The sequence below is a fragment of the Macaca thibetana genome, chromosome 20 (assembly GCF_024542745.1).
Source record: "Macaca thibetana thibetana isolate TM-01 chromosome 20, ASM2454274v1, whole genome shotgun sequence".
Classification (NCBI taxonomy): domain Eukaryota; kingdom Metazoa; phylum Chordata; class Mammalia; order Primates; family Cercopithecidae; genus Macaca; species Macaca thibetana.
This window is the reverse complement of record NC_065597.1, coordinates 68,120,769-68,142,963: the sequence shown is the minus strand read 5'-3', so window position 1 is coordinate 68,142,963 and position 22,195 is coordinate 68,120,769. Positions and strand designations below refer to the sequence as shown.

The 22,195-nt window shown below is 41.7% G+C and overlaps 1 protein-coding gene across 15 annotated transcripts in view; it reads left to right on the top strand.

The window, feature by feature from the left end:
- Nucleotides 1-22,195, top strand: part of RBFOX1 (RNA binding fox-1 homolog 1) — a 2,487,135-nt gene that overhangs the window by 2,275,391 nt on the left and 189,549 nt on the right. For 14 of the 15 annotated variants that reach the window (XM_050774301.1, XM_050774299.1, XM_050774300.1 and 11 more), the window contains one exon: nt 19,298-19,540. In XM_050774301.1, the coding sequence (XP_050630258.1) occupies nt 19,298-19,540 (243 nt within the window). Of the gene's footprint in view, nt 1-11,381; nt 11,512-19,297; nt 19,541-22,195 lie in introns of those variants that run through there. The other variant, XM_050774307.1, reaches the window with a different exon arrangement.

The window sequence follows — 22,195 nt, the reverse complement described above, 5'->3', positions numbered from 1 at the left end:
CAATATCTGCTTCACAGAGAGCAAATGAGATCACATGAAAATTGTCACGTGCTCCAACTTTCTCCTCTTAAGTGTAAGTGTATAAGCAACAGATTAAGAGGATAAGATGTCACAGCATCCTCAGCTGTTTTCCTAATTGTTTCATTTCTATCACTGGACCTCAAACTCCATGAAGTAGACAATGACATCGCTCAGTACTGTGTCTTCCATGACTAGCACATAATAGATGTATTAATTTCCCAGGGCTACTAAAACAAAGAACCACAAACTGGGTGACTTCAAATAGAAATTTACTGGCTCACAGTTCTGGAGGCCTGAAGTCTAAGATAAAGGTGTGGATAGGGCTGGTTCCTTCTGAGCACTGGGAGGAGAATCTGCCCCATGCTGCTTTCCTATCTTCTGGAAGTTTACTGACAATCTTTGGCATCCCTTGAGTTGTGGAAGCATCACCCATTCATCTTCAGATGGTGTGCATATCTGTGTCCACATTTTCCCATTTTATAAGACACAGTCATATGGGATTTAGAAGCTCCCTATTCAAGCATGACCTCATCTTAACTAATTACATCTGCAGTGACCCCATTCCCAGATAAGGTTACGTTCTGAAACACTGGGAGCTAGGACTTTAGTATTTGTATTTGAAAAGAAGATAATTCAACCAATAACAGTATGTGTTCAATAAATTTAAGTCAGATACATGAAAAAAATAGAAATTGAGTATAAAGATAATTTTTGGCTACATTGACTGCATTCCAAGAATATTCCATTCTGTCTAAAGAAGATAGATGTGTTAAAAATCAAATGAGAAAAAGACAGTAAGTGAAGAGGATGAATGCAGCCAATGGGCAGTTAGACTATGCAAAAACAAATGCACCAGAATCGCAACTCAACATATACTAAGGTTTTCCTTTGGCGGTGTTTTGAATTAGACATATTTTATGTCGATTATTCTCAGTTTCCTTGGCATTATCTACTTCGCAGTTGTTGAGACAATTAACTACAATGTCCTAAGTTGCACACAATTATTGGGCCAGACTTCTACACTGTGAGTATCTGGCAAAAAAAAAAAGTTCACTGCTATGCTTCTTCCCTCTGATTTACCAATCAGGCAAACGTTTTCCATATTTCCAAAAACCCCTGGTTTTCCTTGAGTGCACCTTGACATTATGCAAAACCTCTTCTTCAAGTCAGTCAGGCTCTGAAGTACTCTAAGCTGCAACCCACTGGGCTCAGCATTCAATCAGGCAGATGTCCTTAAAAGATCACACATCCTTAGCTACAGAAGAATAATATTTATGCACTGATCAATCATATGACGTATCACAGGTTATCCAGTCTCAAGTGGAGACACTAGTTGATGTATAGGCTTAGAGATCCTCATATTGGGCCACGGCCAGTTACTGAACTTGGCTTTTCCGCTGCCAAGATGGAACTGTTTGGTTTCAATTCCTTTGAACATACTTACAAAATAGTAGTAACTTCAGTAATGTGTGCTTCTGCTTAGTTGGGTTGTACTGAATTTGTAAGTCCAGTGAAGCTGTTTTTCCCCTTTGTTCTGATGAGAGGTCTAGCCATTTTGTTTCAACTGTTCCAATGTCCATATTCAGTTTTCTTATTCCCTCTTAAAAGTTTATGAGATGGAAATGGAGGAAACCTAGAAATGCATCATGCAACTAAGCCTATTGTTGTAGCTAGACTTGTCAGGTCATATGGATGAAAAACTTAGGGAACAGTTTGATGTACTGGAAATACTTCTAGGATTCATATCACTAGATATGATTTGGGCATTTCATTGAGCTACCTGGCCCTCAGCTTCTTCCATTAGATAGATATGAATGATACCCATTCTGAGTTTCTTTCAATATTGTATTAAGGCTAAAAAAGATTATGTTTAAATGCTCCCAATAACCTTTACAACCTATCCCCATGACATGGTTTGACTCTGTCCCCACCTAAATCTCATCTTGAACTCTAGTTCCCATAATCCCCACGTCTCGTGGGAGGGATCCCTGGTGGCAGGTAATTGAATCATGGGGGCAGTTACCTCCATGCTGTTCTTGTAATAGTGAGTGAGTTCTCACGAGATCTGATGGTTTTATAAGAGGCTTTCCCCCTGCTTTGCTCGGCCCTTCTCTTTCCTGCCACCACATGAAGAAGGACATGTTTGCTTTCCCCCTTTGCCATGATTGTAAGTTTCCTGAGGCCTCTCCAGCCATGATGAATTGTGAGTCAATTAAACCTCCTTCCTTTATAAATTACCCAGTCTCAGGTATGTCTTTACTTGCAGCGTGAGAACAGACTAATACACCCCAGCTGAGATATTGTAATGATGGTGATGGAGAAGAGAATGATCCTTTGTCCTATTTACTTAAAGTGACTACTTGTTTCCTCTGCTTATTTCTTCTATTTCAAGCATTAGAGTTACTTCCAGTGAGAAGGTAATGTCAATATGTAGCTTAAATTATCAACCCTCTCTCTGTTCTTACTTTCTTCTTTCTTTCCTAAGACAAGGGAATGCATAAGACAGCTTTGTCTTGGCATGTATCATTGTTGCATTTACTCTTTGATTGAATCAAATCGTGTTTGATCACTCACTCTTTGCATGCCATTCCGATAGTGCTGGGGATATGGTGTCCTATAAGACAGAACCTAGGTCTCTGCTTTTGAGAGACTTACAATCCAGTAGCCTCCAGGTCTTCAGCCCAGCTCTCTATTTTATAGGTCCTATGACTCTGAAAATGTCCTCATTGCTTTCTTCTACTTCATTTTCACTGATGTTGCCACCCTGAGTATGAGATATTCTATCCTAACATTTACCATTGCAGTTGGCCTTTCTACGTATTGTTTTGTCAGTCTATATCCTACCACCTGGCTGTTTCCTGCTCCCTCTTCAAGACCCTCAGGTTAGACATCAGTTCTTCTGGAAAACCTTACCTGATAAATCCTTTCGTTTCTGACATTTCTCTTCTCTGGGCATGTACTCTATTGCACTGTAAATCTCTAGGCTATTCTATGACCTCTGCCAGCCTGTAGCTATAGAGGTACCTGGGCTATGTCTATCTTATTCACCAGTGTAGCCCCCAAACAGCACAGTCCCTGCCATCCAACAGATACTCAATACTTAACTCCTAAAACAATTGTGTATCATGTTCTTGCCTATTTGAATAGTTCATTGCCGTTGGTTTCTGGCAGTCTCTCCTAATTTCATTTCTTCCAAGTCCCACTATCATTCATTTTATGACAGCCTTTTTTTTTCAGTTGGCAAACTATGAGAGGCTAAAACTTATGCAACACACAATGAAAGACAAGGTCATATTTTATCATCTTTGCCTGTTGCAGTAACCAGATTAGACATCTTTCTACAAGTGAGGTGAATGCAAGCCAACGATATTTATCATGTCAAACACCTGATTACAATGTGCAAAAGAAAAAGAGGGAACCATTAAAGATACATGGACAACCACCTGCCCTTAAAGAGCTTATAACATTATGGGAGGTCTCTGGTTTTCATGTAAGAAAATTGAATAATTAAAACTACAGGCAGATGCTTGGCTTTGTACATTCTTTATAAACAATGTGGGGGTGGCAGGTAGTTGCTAAATTCTCACTATATCATGCCTCCACAAAGCCATTGGATTGTTTAGGCTATGTTTAGGTACCTAGCTTTGAGAAGGAGCTAAAGAAGAAATCGAAGGTATGTCAATTAGTGGTAGTGGGGCACAGACTTTTTTGATGGGTAGAAAAATTTACAATGTGGTATAAGAAATGATTCTGAATTGGCTGTGAGTAGTGGCTCATGCCTGTGATCCCAGAAATTTGAAAGGCCAAGATGGGCAGATCATCTGAGGTCAGGGTTTGAGACCAGGCTGGCCAACATGGTGAAACTCCCTGTCTACTAAAACTAAAAAAATTAGCCAAGTGTGGTGGCAGGTGCCTGTAATCCTAGCTACTCGGGAGGCTGAGGCAGGATAATCGCTTGAATCTGGCACACTGAGGTTGCAGTGAGCTGAGATCGCATCACTGCACTCCAGCCTGGGTGATAGAGCGAGACTCTGTCTTAAAAATATATATTATTCTGAATTTATCCATGTCCAAAATGATGGTATCCACTCATTGCACTACTTTGTAGCTAGAATGTTTACTTTTCTCTTCACAAGAACATTCCGTCATCTGTAACCTAATCCCAGGGGGGAGGGTATATGATTCACCTTTCATCAGTGTGACTTAATGCTCCCAATTTTCCAAATCTAGCAAGAGACCCTTGGTGACATTCTTAGTGGGATGCCATAGTCAGCAACATTCATGGCGGAGTTGCTGTCTCTCTAAGCTATTTGGTTTTGTTTGTATGTATAAGGACTTCCTCTCTTACGAAGAAAGTTGTCTCACATTAAATCTATCAGTTTCCTTCTTTAGAAGCAGACAGAGAATACTCTGGACAGCTATGATGGAATAAGTCACATGGCGATATTATCTCAAACTATATCTGTAGGGTAACTGCAAGCCAGCTATTTAAGGGGACAGAATCCATCCTTTTCCTCTTGTGTATTTGGTTAAATGTAGTAGTATTAGCAATAGCACAAGTTATCTAAATTTATCTTGAATGTGAATTTGACACTGATGTTACTCTGGTGGTACTAGTAACAACTTTTCCCCCTTTAGAAAAAGTGGGCTGGTGAAAGGAGTTGGATTATGAAAGTCTGTTCAGGATTGAGGCTTCCTGCATACCCAGGAGGCGGAGAATCCCTATTGAATTAAAATTCAAAATATATCTGTCTGTTCTTTGCCTTACAAAAATTCACTTTTGCCAATGTTTATTTGCAGAGTTTGATTTTCTACTTGTCCATCTGCCCTTCTGCCCATACAAGTATATCTGTGGCAGTGATGGGCAGCCCCAGCTGTCACTCAGGAATGGATGGCAGTGGTGATGGTTGTATTGATAGCCAAGTACTTACAACAGCCGTGCTTTCTGGTCTTGACAGTGTATTATAGTTATGCAAGAGGTTATCATGGGGGAAAATGAATAAACGGTACCCAAGACCTTATTCTACATTTTTTGAAACTCTGTATAATTATATCTCTTTGATTATTCGAAAATAAAAGGTTGAAAATAATGGCAGTCATAGGCTAGGCTCTGGGCTCAGAGTTGGGTTGGTATAAATTTCTTCATGCAACCATCATGACCTGAGATAATTTTCTTAGCCTCTCAAAGCCTATTATTTATGAAATGAAGATGATGTTTTTGCCTATATCATTGGGCTGTGGGCTGCATTGATGGAAGTTCTATTTACAGAACATTTAGGGCAGTGGCAAGCATGTGGCTTAAGCCCTTCTAATTGTATTATTGTTATTATCAAGAATGTTATCAGTAACACTATCATCATTAACGTGATTAACCTACCTGGGTTCTGGATCTTAGGATGGCAGGAACACGGTCTTGCGCCTTTCTGGCAACCTCTAATTTTGCCTAGGATACTAAAAGGCTTTGTTAGAATGTCTCAGAAATATTTTATGGTGAATTGTTCCACCGTAACTCTCACAAATATCACCTCTTATCTTAGCCCACCAAAAGGTCAATTATAGATAAAGGAAAGGACCTCACTGTTGGAGAAAGACTTAGATTTGAGGTCTGGATTTGCACTTATTTACTTCAAGACCTTATGTTTCCTTATCTGTGAAGTGGGTGTGCTAAAAATGAGTTTATTACTCTAGCTCCTGTGGAGATGAAGTGAGATTATATATATGTATACACATATGAAGTGAGATTACACATATATACACACACATATACATATATACATATACATATATACACACACATGAAGTGAGATTACACATATACACACATATATACATATATACACACATATGAAGTGAGATTACACATATATACACACATACATATATACATATACATATATACAGACACATGAAGTGAGATTACATATACACACACATATACATATATACATATACATATATACACACATATGAAGTGAGATTACACATATATATACACACATATACATACACATATATATATAAACACACACACATATATATACATAAAATCTCACTTCATCTGTGTGTGTGTGTGTGTGTGTGTGTGTGTGTGTGTGTGTATATATAGTGACTAACATTGTTCGATACTTAGAAGGTTCTCGAAGAATACCAGCTGCTCCGGTTGTTAGTTTATATTAATAACAGGCAATAATAAGGCATTTGCAGCAATTTCACAAACAGACAGGTGAAGCCCTATGCGGCATGCCTTTCTGGCAAGAAATGCTTCAGTGCAGTGTTCGGATATTCCAATGGGGAAACTTTTTCAGTAATGCAGGGCAACAGTGGATGGTTTTGACCTTGCGCTCAGTGCCCCGAGGTGCTGAGTGAGTCAGAACATGTCTCAGTACTAGTAAAAATGAAGGGACTAGCTTGGGATTCATTTTTTATTCAACAAAACATTTTGAATGCTTTTGTATGTGTCTGTGTGTGTATGTGTGCTTGCATGTGTGTGCACCTCAGACACTGAGATGCTTGAGGCAACAGTGATAGACAAAAAAAAAAAAAGGAAATCAGACGAGGTTCCTGTACTCATAGAGTTCACAGTCCAGTTGGAGATGGACACTACAATGTGTATATAATGTCATACTTTGACAGGGGTTTTAAATGGTAAGACAGGGTCCTGTGAGACCCTGGAAAAGTGAGAAACTCCATCTTCCTAAGTGCCTGATGCGTTGGTTGGGAACTTCACTTGTTCTGGATGTTGCTAATTTTTTAAGGGTTAACTATGTTTCCTTTTGGAATTATCACCTCAGAAGTGACCATATCCAGGTCTCTGACTTACACAAAGTAGCATAAATATTTTATTGTCAGTGACTTTTAAAGAGTTGAGAAAAACAACCTCTTCATTGCCTTCTGTTAACTCCAAATGGAATATCAGGATGGAACATTTTGCAAACATAACACCTCCTCACTGCAAGTCGGCCGCCCACTTGGTTGGCTTGTGTTTCTGGGGCTGGTGTTTGTCAGCCATGGCAAGATGGCTTCCATCCTCTATCTGTGCTTCCCTATTGAGGCTGGGGAAGTGAAATGACACAGGTAGCTTTGCTAGAATCTGTAACATGGATTCTGTCATCTTTGTTGTTTGTTGGATTCTATGAATTATGGCTTTAGCACAACTTCAGAGTTCTTTGTTCAAGAGATAATTTTCTGGCCAGGTGCGGTGGCTCACGCCTGTAATCCCAGCACTTTGGGAGGCAGAGGCAGGCGGAACACGAGGTCAGGAGATCGAGACCATCCTGGCTAACACAGTGAAACCCTGTCTCTATTAAAAATACAAAAAAAGAGCCAGGCGTGGTGGCGGGCACCTGTAATCCCAACTACTCCGGAGGCTGAGTCAGGAGAATTGCTTGAACCCGGGAGGAGGAGCTTGCAGTGAGCCAAGATCACGCCACTGCACTCCATCCTGGGCAACAGAGCAAGACTCCATCTCAAAAAAAAAAAAAAAATTCTGTAAGCTGGCGTAGTTATCAGAACCAAAGTTTATATGTTTATCTAAATGAGGTCAGATCTGAATTCATCTCCAAGTATTTAAGAATATATAATGTAGGATTCTGACAGATTTGGGCACCTAGCGCTAATAAGTTGTGTGAGCATGAGCAAGTAATCCCACCTAGCTTGAAAAAGAAGATAAAAAGACACAGCACATTGGATTCTTGTTAAATGAGGTAATGTAGGCAAAGCTACTTTGTTGAATTTTGTATGCTTAGTGCTTAGAACAATAATCAGCTCATAATTGGTGTGCTGATTATTTCTTATCCTCGTTACCAGATATCACCATCACCATTATTACTATCACCATCATCACCACCACCACCACCACCACCATCTTCATCTTTATCTTATTATGGATTCAGTAATTCAAGAATTCTTCAATAAGACCACACTATGTTAAAATCCTGGTTCTTTCCCTTACTAATGTACTAGATCCATGTGTTGGCAAGTATTTTTCATTTGTTTGGCACATCAGTTTTCTTATCTGCCAAAGGTACCATAATGAGTTTAGTATTCACTAAAGTAGGTTAGAGTCCAACACACATCACTTCTTCCTGGATTCTCTAGAGGAAGAACTTCATTGGACTAGAAGGAGGACCAATTTTATCTCCACAATGGGACGTATGTGCATACAGGACATTCTAGATTCTAAAATACATTCCAGTAGATTTTTTCCCTCTAAAGCATCATAAGAGTCTCACTGTGAAGAATAATATATATTACTATTTATATTTTAAGAATAAGGAAACTGGGTCACATATTGAATGACTTGCCAATAGTTTCACCATTATGCTCTTGATGCCTCGATATTTGACTTTGATTTCATAGTCACGGCATTAAAAGGTTAGATAGTAACTAACACTAGAAATTACCTGGCCCAGCATAGTGGTTTTCTTTCCATTTATTTATTTTTACCACAATTCATAAAAGATTTTACACTCCGAACCCATTCCTCCACATAAAGTTTTCATGAAACAATACCAGCTCTTAAGTATTTTATTCTTCTCTCATGTGTGTAGTTTATTTCATTTAAAAAATGTTGATATGATGATCCCCTACATGGGTCTTACAGCCTAAGAGATCAGACTGACAGTTCTCCAGGATTGGGTATCAGAACTATCTGGGCCACCTTTTGACAGTGCCCGTCCCTGGATCCTACCCTCAGAGATCCAGAGGCAGTAGGTCTGGTGTGAAGCCTTGGAATCTGATGTGTTTTTTTGTTTTTTGGTTTTTGTTTTTTTTTGAGACGGAGTCTCACTCTTTCGCCCAGGCTGGAGTACAGTGGTGCAATCTCAGCTCACTGCAAGCTCCGCCTTCTGGTTCATGCCATTCTCCTGCATCAGCCTCCCAAGTAGCTGGGACTATAGGCGTTCACCACCACACCCGGCTAATTTTTTGTATTTTTAGTAGAGACGGGGTTTCCCCGTGTTAGCCAGGACGGTCTCAATCTCCTGACCTCATGATCCACCCGCCTTGGCCTCCCTAAGTGCTGGGATTATAGGCGTGAGCCACCGCGCCAGGCCCGAATCTGATATTTTTAAAAGAATACCCAAGGAACTCATGTTCCACTGACTAAGGACCCATGTTCTGTTGCATCTCTCTGATTGTTTCCACCTGAAACTCTAACTCTTTCTCTATTTAAGTCTCTTTTTCTTTGCTTGTTGAGATAGAGTCTCACCTTGTCTCCCAGGCTGCAGTGCTGTGATGCAGTCTTGGATCACTGCAACCTCCATCTCCCGGGTTCAAGCGATTCTGGTGCCTCAGCCTCCCAAGTAGCTGGGATTACAGGCACCTGCTACAATGCCTGAATAATTTTTGTATTTTTAGAGTAGAGATGGGGTTTTACCAGGTTGGACTCAAAGTCCTGACGTTGAGTGATCCGCCCGCCTTGGACTTCCAAAGTGCTGGGATTATAGGCATGAGCCACTGCGCCTGGCTGGTTATTTTGTCGTCGTTTGTTTTTGAGTATTTTCTCCATTATTCCCTAGGACATTAATGCTATCACCAGGGAATTGTCCGTCTTGGTCTTGTCTCTCTTTCACAGGTTGGAGGACAGAATTTGGCTTCTCAGTTGAGGACAAGAGCTTATGATTTGTGCGAATGGCTGCTGTCCTCACATACTGAGCTAGAGTCTCGTGAGACAGGGCCTCTTGTCCTCTGTGGTTATGTAGTTAGAGAGGGGAGCTGACACATCCCTTTGAAGAATCTGATAGGGCTGCTTGTTTTAACTCTCACTCTGTGATGCATTGCAGAGATCCCCAAAGTATGATTGGAAATGGAAATGTAAGGACGGGCACAAATACTGTGTATCCAGATTTTCTTTCCAACCTTGAAGAGCTGGGAATTAAAAAGAAAAACATCGCCCAGGGGCCACCTGAACTAGAACCTGCAAAACAGACAAGCAGGAAGGTTGAATTCTTCCAGGCGGTCCCTTCCACCCTCACCTCCTCCTCTGTTATACCATTTAATTACAAGTTTAATCGCTTCAGAAACCCCATCCATTCCCTCCAGTAGGGGAAGATCTCTCTTTCTATAGCAAGGAGGCTTGGTGATAAGCAGCTATCCGTAGGAAGGGTGGATGGGACTCTCAGAACCTCTCCCTCGACAAGCAAGAAAGACATGAGCAAATAATAACCGAAATTGTTTTGACATTTCACTCTGGTTGTTGTAGTTTTCGTAATAAAGGAAGAACAAAGTATTTGCAGCTTTAAATAAAGAGGCTGCATTTGGCATTGATGTGGGGTTTCACTGGGGAATTTGGTGTGTGAGTTCTTGTTTTTGCTCACTGGGAGAGAAAAAAAAACGGTAAGCCATGAAAAGACAAAAGTCCAAGAAGAGGAGAAAGCAAGACCCCTATACTTTTTATTCATAGCATTTATCACCACTGGAATATTGTGGTCATCTTACTATTTATTTTTTGTTTCTTGAAGTCTGCTGCTGCACTTGGCTGTAAGGTCTGTAGGGACAAAGATGGTTTTGGATTTTGCTTATCGTTTCATTAAATGTGAATGAATGAATTCATTTACATAATGCATACTATGAGCCAGGCCGTGTGTGTGTGTGTGTGTGTGTGTGTGTGTGTGTGTGTAGTTTTTGGTGATTTGATTTTTAATTAGATCCTTACAATAATATGGTGAAACTACTCATCATTGGTGCCATTAAACAGAAGCAAAAACTAGTGCCTGGAATATCACAATAACTTATCTAAGATTACACAGCCAGTCTGCAAAAGAGCTGGATTTCAAAATCTTCCAAGTCATCATCAGTTATGGTATTTTTAAGATCGATTTGCAGCTAACCACATAGCTTTGTTACAAATTCATGCTCTCTGATGTTCTCATAGTATTTTTAAAAATTTACCTATTGCGATCTATCTCTTTAAGCTTTTTTCATCCTTCCTCTATCTCTTCCCTTTTATCCCTGAATGTTTGCCCTCCCCTCTTCAGAAAAAATAAAATAAGATAGTAGCTAGCTCCCTGCTGGATTTTATAACTTTGCATACCATATATTTAGTTTAGTAATGAAAAATTCCAGCTCCAGGCGATGCACAGAATCGTATTTCTAATGTTTTTTAAACAGCTATTAATGTGGTCGAGCACTGAGTTTTTTTTCTTTTTTTTTTTTTTCCCCCTTCCTCCTCTATATAATCATCTGCTCAGTGGTGCGCTGTGAAACTGAGAGTAGGAGCCAGAGGAGGAGCAAGCTGTGATTGATGGGCCAGGCATTGCTGGCAGAAAAAGTCCCATCTGGGTTGCTTTTGGGAGCAGTCAGATGTTGAGGGGGAGGTCAGCCAGGCGGCCTCAGCCCCCCACCTTCCTCGACACCCCAATCATCCACACATTGCACATTGCGCACACCCTCGCTCGTAATTGAGGCGTGCTTGGGGCAGATGCTTTGTGGTGTGGGACAAGAACAGCTGCTAAGTTTATGGAGGAGAAAGGAAGCAGGATGGTGCAGCAGGTATTTTTTTTTTCCATTTAATCTTTCACTCAAAATTGTGATTTGAATGAAGCTGAAAGCTTTTCTTGCGTTAAGTCTGTGCTGTCTGTGACATGGAGCTTGCTCCTTGAATCATGTCCGGGGAAAGGAGAGGAGTTTTGGTGGGGAGAGAGAGAGAGAGAGAGAGAGAGAGAGAGAGAGAGAGAGAGAGAGAGAGAGTGTGTGTGTGTGTGTGTGTGTGTGTGTGTGTATATGTGTGCGTGCGCGCATGCGCTTTCTGCTTGATGTGTGGAACTGAGCGGTTCTTAGAACCAGCAGGTTAATGGTGTCCTTTCGTATTTTTCTTCTTTGTTCCAATGCCCCTAGGGCATGATGCGGTTTAGCTCAGTTCGGTTCAGCACAAGAGGGTTTCTCTGAATATGCGCGATTTCTTGCCAGAGAAGTGGCGTAGACCATGCTCCTAAACTAAAGTAAAACAAACCGTCAGCAAGACTGAAAACTGCAGGCAACCACCAAGAATGGATAGTTTTCCTCCAGTGAGTCCATGCTGGTGGGGGGTCCCGCTGCAGGAACCGTTGCTTTCCTGGGCTGTGTAGACAGATACGATCAGCTGGCTTATTAACTTTTGACAATTCCTGTGCATTTCTTCATTATAAGGGTTGAGTTTAGGCCAGAGGAAGTTCTCCACAGCAGGAAATAAACTGGGGAAAAATAAATTCCAGATGCAGAAAGGGAGGGTGTGCTCAAGAAGTCTGACTATAAAGGTGGGGAAACACAGGCGTGTGAGTGTGCAAACACACACCCACACACGAAAATACTTGTCTATTTTAAAGTCCACCTGGACAGCTATGAAAGCAGGTACTTTGCCTTGTCAGTGAAAGTCAGGTAGTTACATGGAAAAGAATAGACCCATTTCATGTTCGGCCACTTAAAGATTATTTTTCAGTTGAGATACGGTTTGCATTAGATTTTGAGCCAAAAGATTTTGCAAAGCCTGACTGGCTACCGCTCTTGGTTGTCTTATTAGTTTCTCAAAACTAGTTTATTAAACCACTCAGGGCAACAACTGGGAGAAAGGCAATGTCTTGAAAGACAAAAAGGACAATAAAAAAAGCCTCTCACTTTTTTTTCTCTCTGACTCTGTCTGCTGAGTCCACTTCAGAGAGAAAATTCAGGGTTCAGGATATTTTAGTGACCAAAGAAATTGTCTGAGCATCAGAAGAGTGGCCCTCTGATTGTGTGCATACAAGAGTCGGCACACTATGCTAATAGTCAGATTACAGTGTTTGTCTTAAAATAGCAATGATAGCCGGGCTATTTCATGCTTCAGTAAAATATTTAAATTGAAATGACTTTTTTTTTTTTTTTTTTTTTTTTTTTTGCTTTTAGGAATCAGACTTGGTTACATTTTAATAATCCTTTTGCTCTTGGTAACTAGAGTGAAAACTACACGTTAGAGTGTTTTAAGTAATGACAGGTTTCCATCCTGCTGTCATTGAGTCGCTCTCGTTGACTGAGAGGTTTGGTGACTGGGGAGAAGAAAGTTTCTTCTAAGTTTATCCTAATAAATGTTGTTTATTTCAAGGTTCTAGTCAGTTCTACAGCAGCAATAGTGGGTTTTAAAGCATGAGAGCTTGGCCTCCTTTCATCCTCTTTTTGTGTACTGAGTAACAACTCAAGAAAGTCCAGGCACTGAAATTAAACGTTAAGTTTGCAAAAGCTTCTGAAGCGTTTGCTTGATGGTGTGGGGAACAATTGCAAGGCAGATCATCCTGCTCGTCAACTAGGAACACCCACAAGCACCCTGACTGCAGATATCAGAAACTCTGATCATTCCACTTATTTAGGGAAAGGTGGGGACTTGGCACTGGAGTAGAAGAAAGAAGGCTTCTGCAAATGAGGGAATGTCTAGCCAGAATGCTCCAAATAATTTTGCCTGTCACTGTCCCCTACATGAAGTTGGCTTCAGTTTCCAACCCAGGAGCCTGTTCGGGTGCCTAGGATTTGCTATGACCTGGAGTTGAAAAGGTGCCCTTAATGTCAATGTATTTTTCCAGAAAATACATTTCAGCAAAGCTAAGAATCCAGGAACATCACTAGGGAGGAAACAAAGACATCTCTGGAGCCATTTGAAGGTGAAAAATAATTCCATAGGAAGTACAATGGTCTTAATTAAATATTAGCTGTAATTAGCCTAAAGTGCAAATGTGGGGAATATTAATTAGGGTCTCTCTGGAACGGCTGTCAGTGTTAATAAGTCACTGTAGGGGGGTCCCACCAACATCTGTTTGAGAACTCTAGGTACAGGATGAAATCTGGAGCCCCATGTTCCTGGATGCTAACTGCAGGCTCCTTGGCTACCATGGCTAGCCTAGAGCATGGTGCTCTGTGTTTGCCAGAATTGCACAACTCATGATAGAGGTGGGTGGTTTGCATTGGCACATGTGATACCCCCAGCTGGCCCTTGCCTTTCCTCAGATAGCCTCAAAGCATTTCAAAGTCAGGCCTCAGGCTTGAGGTAGTACAGAAGTTTCCCAGGCTGCTGCCCCACTCCTTTCGAATGGTCACCAACCTAACCTGTCCATTGGAATTGCTGGCATCTTTGAATCAAATACCCTAGTCCCTGGCTTCCTCACAGGGAGTAACACACCAACAGCTAAAACACAGGTCCATGGTGTATATGATAGAGAGGGAGTTGCTTATTTAAAAATGGGAAGTGGACAGGTGCGGTGGCTCATGTCTGTAATCCCAGCACTTTGGGAGACTGAGGCAGGTGGATCACTTGAGGCCAGGAGTTTGAGACCAGCCTGGCTAACATAGTAAAACCCTATCTCTACTAAAAATACAATAAATTAGCCAGTCCTGGTGGTGGGCACCTGTAATCCCAGCTACTCGGGAGGCTGAGGCAGGAGAATCGCTTGAACCTGGGAGGCAGAGGTTGCAGTGAGCCGAGATCCCACCATTGCGCTCCAGCCTGGGTAACAGGAGCAAAACTCTGTCTCAAAAAAATAAAAATAAAAAGAAAGAATGAATGAATGAATGAAGTGAACGAAGTGAACTACCCACCAGGTGATTCTCTTGCTAGATAAGAGATGCCTTGGTTTAACTTTTGGCTTCCCTAAGAACTATCTGTGGCTGTAACCTTGAATAATTATTCCCAGCTTTGGCCTGGAGCATCTTTGATGACAAGGTAAATTGAGATTAGAGATGCATTGCATGCAAAGTGGGGATTCTGGACCTTGGCACTATTAACATTTGGGGTGGGACAGTCCTTTGTGGTTCAGGGCAGTCCTGTACACTGTAGGATGTTTAGCAGCATCCCTGGCCTCCACCCACTAGATGGCAGTAGCACATCCTCCCTCATTTGTGATAATCAAAACTGTCTCCTGTCATTGCCTTATGTCCTGTGGGGAGCAGTCACCACTCTGGAAGAACTGCCGGTATGAGGCGCCCAGCACCGTGCCTGCCACCTATTAGGTTTTCTTCTGAGGACCAGTGAGGAGAAGGGGCTGCTTTAATGGAAGTCTGAGGCCATCATGAACCTTCTGCTCAAAGCCCACTTATGCAGATTTAAAGCCTGTGTGCATGTGTGTTTACAGGTTAAAGATTTGCTAATGGAAAGTAAATTCCCCAAAAGATTCTGACTCACTGTTTTTGCACCACTTTCAATATTGCCAGTCTCCAAGACTAGCTATCACCCCTCTTTGGTTTAGATAGAATACAGCCCCTTTCTCTCTCTCTCTGCTTCACTGCCTGCTTTATTTCCTGCCCAAACTATTTATGCAATAATGGCTTCTCAACTGGTGACCCCATATCTAATGACATTCTGCCACAGCTATTAGAAAACGTTTTCCACAAAGGACCAGATAATAGATGATTCAGGCTTGGTGGGCTAGGCAGTCTCTGTCACAGCTATCCAACTCTGCATTTGTAGTACAAAAGCAGCTACAGACAGTAAACAAATGAGCATGGCTGTGTTCCAATAAAACTTTATTTACAAAAACAAAATTTGGGCCAGGTTTGCCTCATGAGTCATTTGCTAGGTCCTCTCTTCATCCCCCTACCCTATCTCCTGCTGCCAGACTAGGCTTTACAGAGCCCAGAGGTCATTTTTCAAGCACATATTCACTTGGCAGACATTTATAAATATCCACTTTGCAGCTAGTATGCTGTTGGACCATGGAGATGGGACAGGGAATGTGGCAGAGTGTCCTGTTTTCAGGGAGCTCACAGACAAATAAACAGGTCATGGCAGTACTTGGAGCTGTGTGAGCTATGACTATCCAGCTGCAGTGGAGTAAAGGGGATGGGCAACTGACTGGGTTTCAGCATCAAGGAAAGCCTGCTGGAGGAGGGACTCTTGGTGCGAACTGAAGGAAGAGTAAAGACTAGCTGGGCAAGTGGGAGGTGAGGCTTTCCAAGCTGAGGGGCAGTGAATGTGAAGACTTGATGGAGTTGAGAGGATGGAGCTCTTCTCCCTTAACTTACCATAAGCTTCTGGAGGGCATGACCCTTCTCTGTTCGATACAGAGATAGCTCCAAGTCTACAAGGAGCCTTGACTTTTTTGCAGGAACTAGTAGGAATAGGCCACTTTTCCTGAGGTTGCTTTGCACTGATGAAAAGCCCCCAGGGTTATATATGTTCCTGGTGAAAGTATCTTCTGCTGGAGGTGGAGGAGGGAAGCCTTTGTCTTCATATGATCATTGTCCACACCACTGCTTTGGAAGAGTTTACACAAGTCTATCTTTCAATTCAGAGATGGGCCAGGTAGAAGGTTGGGGAGACAGAAACAGACCTTTGAGCAGAAGCTGCCTCTGGTACAATGAATGTCTCATCAGATGGTTCCCAAGATCCCAACATTTCTGGGGCTTTTCATCACCCATAGAGAAGTGGCATCGCTATGAAATTTCTGTACAGAAGGATATGTTCCCTGAACAGCCTAGAAAAAGAAAAGACACTAGTTTAGTTATAAAACAGCAGAAGTTTTTTTTTTTTAATTAGTCAAGACCCTTTTGGTTGTAAGTAACAGAAAAAGTAGCTTAAAAAATGAGATAAAGGGTATAAAGTGTCAGTTTTGCAAGACAGATACGTTCTGGAGATTTAAGTACAGCATGGGAACGAGTTAAAAATACTGTATTATATACTGGAAATGTGCTAAGCAGATAGATCTTAAATTAAATCTCACCACACACACAAATGGAAATCATGTAGAAGTGATGGATATGCTAATTACCTGGAATGTGGTCATTTCACAATGTATACATATGTCAAAACATCATGTTATACACCTTACATAAATAATTTTTATGTTAATGATATCTAAGTAAAGCTGTTAAAATATAGGACGTTTACTGACTTGTGTAACTAAAACAAACAGGGGTGGTGCTAACTGTGGGTAAAGCTGGATTCAAGACTCAAATGATGTCACTGGGACTCAGTAGAAATCTCTCTATTCCTCAGTTTCTTCTCTTCATTTTCCTCTAGTTTGGCCTCACCTGTAGGCAGGTCCCCTTCAAGTGGCAGTTTTGTTGTTGTTGTTGTTGTTGTTGTTGTTACAGAATCTTGCTCTGTGGCCCAGGCTGGAGTGCAGTGGTGCGCTCTCAGCTCACTGTAACTTCCACCTCCAACATTCAAGTGATTCTCCTGCCTCAGCCTCCTGAGTAGCTAAGATTACAGGCATGTGCCACCACGCCCGGCTAATTTTTGCATTTTTAGTAGAGATGGGGTTTCACCATGTTGCCCAATCTGGTCTCGAACTCCTGATCTCAAGTATTCCACCTGCTTTGGCCTCCCAAAGTGCTGGAATTACAGGCGAGAGGCAACATGCCCAGCCTAAGTGTCAGTTTTTGGCAGCTCCAGGCTTATGTTGTTTTTACAGCTGCCAGAGTGGAAAGAGAACTTCTTCCCCAAAACTACAGCAAAACCCCGGGATGACTGGGACTCAGTGGTGTGGCTAGGCCTTAACGCACTAATGGACTCACTCGATAGATGTGCATGAACCCAAATCCATGGGACTGTTTCAGTGGGACCTTCTGAATGGCCAGGCTGGTATCCTATGGCTCATCTCGCAGTGACCAGGAGCTGGGTTCAACTATATTTGTACCATACAAGCTGAGAGTGGGACTGTCCCCCAGAAGGAAACTGGGGTCTTGTTGAAGAAACAGGAGTGATGACAGACCAGCAGTATCAGTGCATGTCTTCTGTGGTTTCCCAAGATGGGCAGGGTTAACTGCTTATGGATAGTAACTCAGCCTCAGCATAGGCACATCCTCCATGGCCCCAGTGCTATGGGAAAATGTTAGAAAGAGAAAGAAACGCTTGTGTCCTTTTGTTTCCAATGGCACAGACATTTGGAGAAATTTGTCTGGAGGAGGGAAGAGCCTGATGGGAATGTTTTTACTTGTAAAATGTTTAAACTTATCCTAAGCTTAGTTCTCTTCCAAGTGTCATCTTTAACATTCTAATTAAGGTCCCTTCTAAACAAATGCACCAGTTCCGTGTGCTGCTCTGAGAACAAACTTATTTTTTTCTTCCCTTCTTTCTGTCATCATGTTTTTGCTGCACTCAAATTGCTTTAGAGAAAGAGGATTTCGGACGTTGGTGGCGAGTACCAAAGAGATAAGGAGCAATTCTGATATTTTTGCCCTGGTATCATTGTACGAGGGCTAAAGTCACATCTGATTTACCACAGACAATAGGAGAGGCAGCTATTTCGTGTGCTTAATTGCTAAGTTTTTTTCCTCTCTCTGTCTTTCTGACTGTTTGATCCCATCTACTGAGACCATGGAAAATTTGGACCTTTGGGTTACCATTTCTTATGCCGTGTGTGTGTGTGCGCGCGCGCGCGTGCATGTGTGTGTGTGTCGTGGTAGGACTGTGGAGGAGGAGGTAGAGAGAGAGATGTTTCCTGAAATGGAAGCATTTGAATTCAGGTTTTTGTTGTGTGTGTTTTTAAAATTCTTCTGAGTTGGCTGTAATTGTCACACTGCATGTTTTGCCTAGATCTGAAGAATGAATTGTTATATAATACTCTGTGCTCATAAAAAAGCAAGGCAGGGAGGGAGAGGCGTGGACTAATGAGACTAAGAGTTAAATCCAATATTTTCCAGAAGTGTTTAAAATGGGGATGTCAGAGAGAACAATCTTTGTCCAAATTAGGCCCTGAATTTTTATCAGCTGCTTTATTTTGGCACTGGGGACATCACACACATACACACACACACACACACAACATAACACACAACCACACAGACAGTAGGACCATTAAAAGGATACTCCCTCTTCCCATTATGTGAGCCAAGTCACATAAAACTTTGATTAAATTCAAATGCTTACATAAATTGTGTCTCCTCTCAAGAACACACACGTTCAATTTAATCTCTCTTGGCACTTTAAGTATCAAATCAAGGTTCTGCTGTCACTGCGGACAACTAAATGCTCACAGTTTCCAAAATGGGAATGAAATGAAAAGGATCTGCCAGAAAAAAAAAAAAAAAAATTCCCATCTAGTAAGCCACAGACCCTCCTCGTCGTCTTTGAATATTAGGCTGGTTGGCTTGGGAAAAGTGACTTTATTTTTTCCAAGCCTCGGTTTCTGCATCTGTAAAATGGGGAGAAGTGATGGTTACTGTTTCCTTATGGAGTCTGGTGAAGATGAACATAGATTGGTCCATCTCGGGCTGGTAGCACCATGGTGACCCCTAGAAAGTACGCAGTGCACGATCGTCCTGGGATCTGGGAGGAAGGTTTCTGAAGCGTGGCTTCTCATGATGTTCTCTCCCTCTCTCCACCTTTTTGATTTTTCAGGGTAATCAGGAAGCAGCCGCTGCCCCTGACACAATGGCTCAGCCTTACGCTTCGGCCCAGTTTGCTCCCCCGCAAAACGGTATCCCCGCGGAATACACGGCCCCTCATCCCCACCCCGCGCCAGAGTACACAGGCCAGACCACGGTTCCCGAGCACACGTTAAACCTGTACCCTCCCGCCCAGACGCACTCCGAGCAGAGCCCGGCGGACACGAACGCTCAGACCGTCTCCGGCACCGCCACAGTAAGTGGATGTGTTGGCTGCGGGTGGGAGGTTATGCAAACCTGCGCTGGGGCACATACCCCAGCCCTGGGAATGGTAGCAGGGGCGCATCCCCATCCACCCAGGGACTCCGGCAAACGGATCAGTCCCTAAGCCCATGCTCATCATACCAGCTTCCTGAATGAAGTTTACCTCATCTCCATGCATTCATTCTTAGCGTTCATTTAAATCAAAGTATTTTTTCATTAACTTCATTTATTTGTAAAGGGGCACATTTATCAATTTTCTATTCCTGTAGTTTTGCCTTTCTAGAATGCGATCCCAATGAAGTATCTTTTTTTTTTGGAAAAAAAAATTTGATGTAAGATAATATTTTTTAAGTCTTTTTGGAGGCTGGGTATGGTGGCTCATGCCTGTAATCCCAGCACTTTGGGAGGCTGAGGTGGGAGGATCATTTGAAGCCAAGAGTTCGAGAATAGCCTGGGCAACAAAGTGAGACCTCATGTCTACAAGAAATTTAAAATTTAGCTGAGTGTAATGGTGCCTGTCTGTAGTCCCAGCTACTTGGAAGGCAGAGGTGGGAGGATGGCTTGAGGCCAGGAGTTTGAGGCTGCAGTGAGCTAAGATTGCTCCACTGAACTCCAGCCTAGGTGACAGAGTGAAACTCTGTCTCTAAATAAACAAAAATAAAATATTTGTGGAGTTATAATTTACATACCATAAAATTAGTATATTTTTAGTTGTACAATTCACTGATTTTTAGCATATTTACAGAGTCGTGTGATGATTGCCATCATCTAATTTCAGAACATTTCCATCAGCCTAAATACAAATCTTGTGCCCCTTTGCAGCTACTCCTCATTCATACCTCAAAGCTCTGAACCTGGCTTCTTTACCTTAGCCTCATGCATTTGAGACTCATCCAGATTGCAGTGTTTGTCCCTAGTTTCTTCATTTTTATTGCTGGACCAAAGAGCAGGGGCTAGAAAGGGGCAGGGTGAGAGAATTTGGATGAATAAGGGAACTGTCCTGTATCTTAATGGTGATGGTTATGTGACTTTATACACCATACAGAGTAAATTTTATTGCATACAAATGATTAAATGGATTAGAAACAGGCATATAAACAACACAGACATTTTATCATCACTGTAAATGAAAACTGGTGTTTTGACCATTAATCAAATATAACTCTAAGCAAAAATAATTACAGTAAAATTAAATAATGTTCATTTGTGTGCCACATAAAGTAATCATGCATACCACAAAACCTATATGGAACATGCATTTGGGAACCTTTTTCTGCAGAATTTTTTAGAAGCTTGGGCACCCCAAACCTCTTGTCTGGAACATTTTTTAAGTGCAAGGCAAGTCTGCCTCTTCCTCCTGTCTCAAGACCTCTGGAAAGGCAGTATTTGTGAAGAAGTTTATGGGTTTGAAGCATGATACATTTCCTATGATAAAAGCAACCACTGACTAACTTGGCTACTTGCCACCTCATTCATTTGGAGGCTAGTTTTGAAGATTTTTTTAAAAAAATAGTATACATTCTGAAATTTTTAGTTGTCTTCCTCTCTTTTAAATTTATTGTGGTAAAATACATACAACATAAAGCTTACCCATTTTAACCATTTTATTCATGTACAAATTTCAATGGTATTCAGTATATTCACTAGGTAGTGCAAAACCACCACCATTACCTGGTTTGAGAATGTTCCTACCACCCCAAAAGGAAACCCCCTACCCATTAAGCAGACTCTCCCCATTCTCCCTCTCCCCAGTCCCTGGCAACTACTAATCTGCCTTAGAGATAGTTTTTTGTGTCTGGCTTCTTTCTCTTAGCACAATGTTGTCTAGGTTCATTCATGTTGGGTTTCCCACTGTATGGATAGACCATGTTTATTTATTCATTAGTCCACTGATGGATACTTGGGTTGTCTCCACATTCTGGTTCTTCTGAACACTCCTGCTACTGATTTTTTTTTATTTAGTTGCTGTACCTTAGGCCTGGTCTGTTAAATGAGTTTGCTGGATCAGCAGGTGTTTGTTGCTTTTGCGTTGACTACCAGGCAGTAGTGATGGGGTTGTTGTTTACTGTGTGTTGGCCATTTTGTGATAATCAATAGTAGTAATGCCTGGATAGGTTATTTTCAGATTTTGAAAAAAGGTGCAATCAGACATTATTTATTAAGCTAACTGCTGTGGAAATTTTATGTATTTATTTACTCACAAATATTTATTAAGCTTCTAGTAGGGCTGGGACTCATACTAGCTGGCATGGTTGAATCAAACAAAATGATCTTTCCCTCTTGTAACAGTATGAGAGGCAGAAACTGAGCATGTGGCAAATAGCATGTGCAATAGATGTCTTAAGGAAAATATGGGTACCATAGGGAAATTAAAAAAGAACAGAGGTGCTACCTGCAGACGTATAGTCTGGGAGCATTTCTTAAGGAGATGGTCCTTAAGGTGATAAGACAAAGCATCCCAGGCAGAGGGAATACCACAGTCAAAGGTTGTAAAGGTAGAAAGATCTGGGCTCATTCAAAGTCCTAAGAAGAGGCCAGTATGTTTCCGGCATGGTGAAGGGGATTTGAAGGTGATGTGGCAAAAGATGAACTGGGAGGAATGAGCAGGGATTCAACATCCTACGGGCCTGGTGGGTCTGATAAGGGG